The 6,821-nt window shown below is 34.0% G+C and overlaps 1 protein-coding gene across 1 annotated transcript; it reads right to left on the bottom strand.

Annotated features, from left to right (window-relative positions):
* Positions 1–1,984: 1,984 nt before the first annotated feature.
* LOC309496028 (G2/M phase-specific E3 ubiquitin-protein ligase-like) lies at positions 1,985–5,210 on the bottom strand. Its single transcript, XM_082165945.1, has 5 exons — positions 4,963–5,210; positions 4,668–4,849; positions 4,342–4,511; positions 3,640–3,854; positions 1,985–3,503 (listed from the first exon to the last, which is right to left on the bottom strand). The coding sequence occupies exons 1-5, from the start codon at positions 5,156–5,158 to the stop codon at positions 3,268–3,270; spliced, it is 999 nt and encodes a 332-aa protein (XP_082022071.1). The 5' UTR covers positions 5,159–5,210; the 3' UTR covers positions 1,985–3,267.
* Between the last annotated feature and the right edge of the window lie 1,611 nt (positions 5,211–6,821).

The raw sequence follows: 6,821 nt of genomic DNA, 5'->3' as shown, positions 1-6,821 counted from the left end.
TATCAATATCATTATGGCTTTTATGATAGCTCTAAATGATTTTCCAGCGGCACATGGAAATGTGCTACATCTCCTATCAAGTCTTTGTGCATTACTCAATGACATGGTAAATTCTGTTTTCGACCGGCTATCTCAGATCGAGACTACACAGGAAGCCCATCACAACATAATGTCAGCTGAAGTAGTACGAACAAACTATCCAGGAAGACCAAGGTAATGCATTCTATTATTGAGTATGAATATTTTGCCAGGCGAGAAAGAGTAGCGTTGCGTTTCGCCGCAACAGCTTCCCTTACGAAAATGTATTTTCTATATATTCTATTTTTAGAAATGTATTTAATTTTTTTTAATTTTTTTAGCAAATCCATGGTTAATTTGTGGTTAGCGTGTTTTAAATACAATAACCATGCTCTTTTGGTTTTATTTGTTGTCAAACCATGGTCAAGTCTCATAAGGGATGAGGCTTATGGCAATATAGAAGCTCATGATATTAATTAAGCCTATTGATATCAACAATTCAGTTCTTGATATCAGGAATTACATTTCCACTTGTAACAATGTTAAATCTTCATATCAGCATTTCAATTTTCGCTATTTAAAGTGCTATTTTTTTATAAAAAGAATTACATTTCCACTAGCCTAGTAAAAACTATAATTCTTGATTTCTGTAATTGTATTTTCACTTGTGAAATGTCACCATAGGCTGAAATTCCCAATTTCACATAATATCAGAAATACAATTATTACTTGTAAAAATCATAATCTTTGATATCATGAATTACTTTGTTACTAGTGCAAATATATTCTTGATATCAACAATTACATTGCTACTATAACAATGTTAATTTTTGATGTCAATAATTTGATTGTCACTAATGACAATGTTAGTTTCTGATATCATGAATGAACATTTTTACTTGTAGCAATTCAATTGTTGATATCAAGAAATGACATTTCAACTAGTGCCAATTTAATTATTGATATCAGGAATTAGCATTTTTACTAGTAACAATGTAATCATTGATATAAAAATTATGATTTTTTTTTAGATTATAAAAATGTTCTTCACACAAAGAAAAAGAATGGTTCTTTAAATAAATTGTTCATTGAACGGTTCTTTGGAGAACACAAATTGGTTCTTCTATTGCATCACTGCAAAAACCCTCTTTTGGAACTTATTTTTAATAATGTATCATGTATACGTATTTACATATAGCATTGTCTTCATTTACTAGGTACCATATTTCAAGGAGTCAGCTGGAAAATTTGCGTGATCTTGGTTTCAGTTGGACCACCATTTCACAAATGTTGTGTGTCAGTGTCCGGACTTTATTTAATCGCAGAAGAGAACTAAGGCTGGACGACTATGGGGGATTTACTTCAATTTCAGATGTGGAGCTTGATCAGCATATCATCAGCATATTGTCGTCTACACCTTATTCTGGGGAGACATATGTTCGAGGCAGCTTGAGAGGTAGAGGACTTCGAGTTCAGAGATGGAGAGTACGGGAAAGACTAAGATCTATTGATCCAGTAGGCAGGGTGCTAAGGGGACGAAGAGCAATCCGAAGAAGAGCATATCATGTCAGCTCACCCAACGACCTATGGTAAATCCTACACCTTACAGTATGTCCAAAAGTGTGCATGACAACAGTGTTGGGTGTAACTTATTATGGAGCAATTCATTGCTGTAATTTTATTACTTTTTCCATGAAAGTCTTACATTAAATACTTTGGCCAGTTCAAAAATCATTTATGTTATACTATACTTTTTAGAGAGAGAGAGAAATTAGTATATTAATATAATTACACAGTTGAAGATGTAATTAGTAGCTGCTAATTACTTTTTAAAGTAACTTACCCAACACTACATGACAAAAATGAAGAAATAAGTGAATCATAGGCTGATAATTTTATTAATATGGCTTAATTGAGTTTATTACTAAAACTGATAAATTTTTGTCTTACACAGGCACGTGGACACCAATCACAAACTTGGAAACTGGGGCCTTGTTTATCATGGCTGTGTTGACGGCTACAGCAGATGCATCACGTACTTGAGATGTTGCAATAACAACAGATCTTCAACTGCCTTGGAACTTTTCAGAGATGCTGTGGATAGGTTTGGATTACCAAGCAGAGTAAGAGGTGATGCAGGCTCAGAAAATATAGACATTGCGCGTTTCATGATAGAACACAGAGGACTTAACCGTGGCAGTTTTCTGGTTGGACCAAGCGTGCACAATCAGAGGATAGAGAGACTATGGGCAGAGGTAAACCGGGTCCTGTCAGGATACTTCAAAGATTTGTTTCTTTTTATGGAGGCTGAAGGGATTTTGCACATCAACAACCCCACCCACATTAGAGCTTTACATTTTGTTTTCATTCCGAGAATAAATAGGGCTGTAGCAGAATACATCAATCAATGGAACAATCACAGTCTTAGCACTGTGAACAGTTTGTCTCCAATCCAACTATGGACAATTGGAAGAATTCAGAGTGAAGGACAAAATGTATTAGCTGGGAGGAGGGAATGCACACTGCAAGACACAGTGGATCCTGACCTGCATCAAATTAACCCTTTAACAAATGATGGAAACCATGGCATAGAACACTTCATCTCTGCTTGCAACATTCTGGATGGTGTTTATATGTAAGGATTAAGGAAGGATACGTAACTATGTTACAGAAAAGTAACCAAAATTTGACAAATAATGGTTGTATAATGATTCAAAATGAGAGAGTAATTAGTCATTTAATGTCACTGCACTTTATTGCTGCTTTAAACTTTAACATTCACCAACATTAACATTTCCTTGACTTTAACATCCACCAAAATGGAACATGATGTGTGGAGAGATATTTATTTTCAAAATGTCTTTTTTTTTTAAATTGTGATAGAAGTAGAACAAAATATGTGAAAACTTGGAAATATTTGTGTAACAGAATACACTTTTTTTCTTCTGTCCTTCGTGTCCTATCATGTTATTGCATGTTTGAATCAAGTCAAACTATGAAAATAGGAGCTCAATAATACATAACATAAAATACAATGATATCAGCTACAAATAACTAAATGGTCAATATTCTCCAACAAAAAAGCCCCTCCAACTAATAACTAACATTATTACTATTACTATTTTTTTCCATAACTACTAAGCATGCATAGTGAAAGCACCTGATGTTTGATAATATAATGAAACTAGATCACTAACAGAACGCAGCATTCCTTATTCTTGTGTGAAGCACACACACACAAACGCATATTTAGGCCATGCCAAATCCAGGCGAATTTTTAATGCCAAAGTCCATGTCTGTTTTGAACTCTTCATAAGTGTCCTTCAGTGGAATTCTGATGATATTTTCACATGTATTAGCAACAGGGAATTTGGAGCCTGAAATAAACTCCAATGATGGCTCTGGGGTAAAGCCAAGAGCTGGTGGGGAGTTGCATCCGGTAGCAAAGATAAGAATCTCCTCAAGTGTAACACCTTGCATATTGACTAACAAAGACAGAGAAATATTAACATTTTAAAGATAAGTACATGCTTGAAATGACAAAGAAAATAATAATACACACATTTAAAAAAAAAAAGCAAACAAGGAATTTAAGGCGGGTGCATGGGTGGCATTTCTTACATTCAGCATCTTGAAGGTAATCTCTCCAGAAACCCAGAGTCTTGCATTCTTTTTCATATCTGTTGCTTCCAATTTCAGATAGCTGACACCTGAAAAGAACCTCAAGGTCTTCTGCTGACAATTGTTTTGTAGGTTTCAGGAAAAATGTCTTCATCTGTTCAGGATGTTGTAACAGAGCTTCAAGAACCCCAAGACTTCTAAGACCTTCTCGAAACCTGAGTGTCAGTAATACATTTTAAATCAAATTACATATATGTCCCCCTAAATAACATTACACTATGCACATGACATCAAAAACAAGACTGCCTTACTGCAGACACTACTGTTGTGTGCGAGAGTAAATCAGAACATGCCAACACTTTACAGTAAGGTTTCATTTAGTAATATAAATGAATGCATGAACTAACAATGAGCAACATGTTTTACAGCATTTTTTAACCTATGTTATGTCAGTTAAAAATATTCATATTCATGTTAGTTCACAGTGCATTAAGTAATGTTAACAGATACAACTTTTGATCTAAATAATGTTGTAGTAAATGTAGAAATTAACATGAAGTAAGATTAATAAATGCTGTAGAAGTATTGTTTATTCTTAGTTCATGTTAACTAATACTAATGTTAACGAATGAAAATTTATTGTAAATTGTTACCCAAAACACATACCAAATAATAATTGCAATATTAATGTTAGTTTTTTACCTTTCATATGGTGCTCTTGTTCTCTGCAGGATGTACCAATGTGCCAAATCCTTAGTCACTTCGGCTCTGTTTGAGCTAGTTATTGTCCTCCGACACCCTGACAGGCTAAGCAAGTGATCTGCTTTACGCACTGCCTCCATTAGTTGGTCCTCTGACACTGACTCCTTGATCTAAAACAAACATATTTAAAGCATGTATACACAACATGACCCTGAAATCATTAGAAACGTGTAATTGTAAAATCATTTTCATAACTTTGCATAAATCAGACTGATAAAAAAACTGGATGAAAAAGACATTCAATGTGTATTTAAATATAGTCATACTTCTCTCAAGACTGACTGTGTGTCCAAATCTGGAATGTCATCAATGCTGACTTCAGTCTTTTCTGGGCCATTAATGAGAGCATCTACCAGTATCTCAGAGAGGAAGTGAGGCGTCTGTCCTCCATGTACAATGGACATTGCCATTAACTGGCCAGCAAGGTAGTATCCATTATTTTTCACAGCTACAAATGTGAAGAAATAAAAACATAAAATTGACAAAAGGAACTGTAGAAAAATGTAGTATGCTTGATAGTCATAAAAAATAGATACTACAATAAAGTTACAAGTAATTCACCTTCTGAATTGCATGCAAGAACTTTTGCATCAGTTGGTCCTTCAAACATTCCACTGATGTCTTTAAGCTCTTGAAAGCATAGACGAAAAAATTCTCGCTTTGGTCCGCCATGATCAACTGCCCCCTCCGAACTACCAAGATCATCTGTAAATTTGATGTCCATCCTTTTCTCAGGTGAAAAATTTGGTCGATTCATAGCCCGGGCAGCACCATCCAAAACATTACGTCTGACAATGTTGAATCGAACCACTTCATCAACCTTTATCTGCCTACACAGATTTCCAACAATGTCTTCCAATGGAACACCACCACTGCTAAAATATATTGTACATATTTAGAAGCAAATACTTTTTAGACAATAGATATTAATTATACTGTCATACAAAAAATGGCATTCACATTTATTCTGTACAACCTCTTCCTCAATCTTTTTCCTGAAGAAATGTTTTCAAAACATATTAAACCTCATAGGTGTAACAAATCCCAACCAACATGATTTATGAGCGTCAGCTGGTCCATTCAGAAAAAAAAACTCTGTGCTGTTGTCATGACAGTGCTTCACAAAACAACGTCCCTCAGGGCTTTTAGCTCAAAAATGTGCAGACTTGGAGAAATATTGATATATTCTCATAGATTCACATCATATTTCTATAGACAGGAATAATATTTATTGAATTTATACCCAAATGCGTCGATGTAATCATTATGAGCGCTTCTTACTGAGATGTGCTGTGTTTTCAATTCATACCAATAGCCTGAGGGCGATATATGCACAATAATACTCCATATATGGAACATGAAGAAGAGACATAATCATGTGACCTTCAAGGACGTCACTGATAGCAGCTACACACAAAGCTAACACAGAGATCGCTGTAATATGCAGATATAGACGTTTTGAAGACAATAAAAATTATTGCAATGATATTTGATTTGCCTGTGTTCTTCAAGCAATGCCAGGTATTTTTATAATAATAGATTATATTTATAATGTAATGCTAATCGATATAGACTTTATCATTGTACATAATTCTATAAATATATTTTCTGTCTGATTTTTTTTTTATCTGAAGCCAAATTAGATCACAGAAGATTATTTAAAACACTCGAATTGCGTTATAAAGTACGTTTGGAGCACAAATATGGTTTTAATCTCATAAATGGTCGTGTATTGATGGTGTGCTAAGCTAACATGCTAGCTAGGCCCAAAATAAAGTAATTTGACATGATCTTGAAAAACATTTAACTAAATACAGAGTTTTAGACTTATCATTTTCAGATTTTAAATATAACATGGTCACACATATGGCTTTAGCTGCAGTGCATTTCTAGATTGCTACAGTGCCCACTTCAATTTTATTTTCATGAATATGTTTCATAAAAATACATTTCTAATAACTTTACAAAACTTTGAAGCTATTTAATAAATGTTTTTTCATTATGACAATAATTAATTCTACATTTACAATAAACTACCAGGTGTCAGCTTTCAAATGAGATCATACTTGTGCTTTTAGTGCAAAGGGTTCATGAACTGTATGTGTTTCAGTTTGGGTATGTCATTTCTGGGGATTTTTCAAAAGTGGCGTTGCAGCTTAATAAATTAATTGGTAAAGATACTCAGCACTGCGCACCGGCACTTGAACTGAAATTAAATGGAATCATAACCAGAGAAGACGACATTATAGCAAGCACTTTTAACAATGTTTTAAACCTATTTTTAGAATTGAGGAAATGAGTGAACTTGAGGTAGAGAATACCATAAATTCACTAAGGAACTCAAAAGCTAAAGATGCTTTTGGTCTTGATTCTGTATTTTTTAAAACTCATAAACAGTCTTTAATTAAACCTCTTACACA

Source organism: Leuciscus leuciscus (assembly GCF_965113295.1).
Source record: "Leuciscus leuciscus genome assembly, chromosome: 4".
NCBI classification, from domain to species: domain Eukaryota; kingdom Metazoa; phylum Chordata; class Actinopteri; order Cypriniformes; family Leuciscidae; genus Leuciscus; species Leuciscus leuciscus.
The sequence above is the reverse complement of the archived record's forward strand: the minus strand, read 5'-3'. Positions and strand labels throughout refer to the sequence as shown.

What these genes read in the sequence shown, in the direction of transcription:
- LOC309496028 (XM_082165945.1), bottom strand. Translation starts at nt 5,158, where the DNA reads ATGAATCGACCAAATTTTTCACCTGAGAAAAGGATGGACATCAAATTT. An exon ending in CACAGTCAGTCTTGAGAGAA is followed by an intron (nt 4,512 to 4,667) that starts GTATGACTATAT and finishes TGTTTGTTTTAG; the next exon opens with ATCAAGGAGTCAGTGTCAGA. An exon ending in ACAAGAGCACCATATGAAAG is followed by an intron (nt 3,855 to 4,341) that starts GTAAAAAACTAA and finishes ACTGACACTCAG; the next exon opens with GTTTCGAGAAGGTCTTAGAA.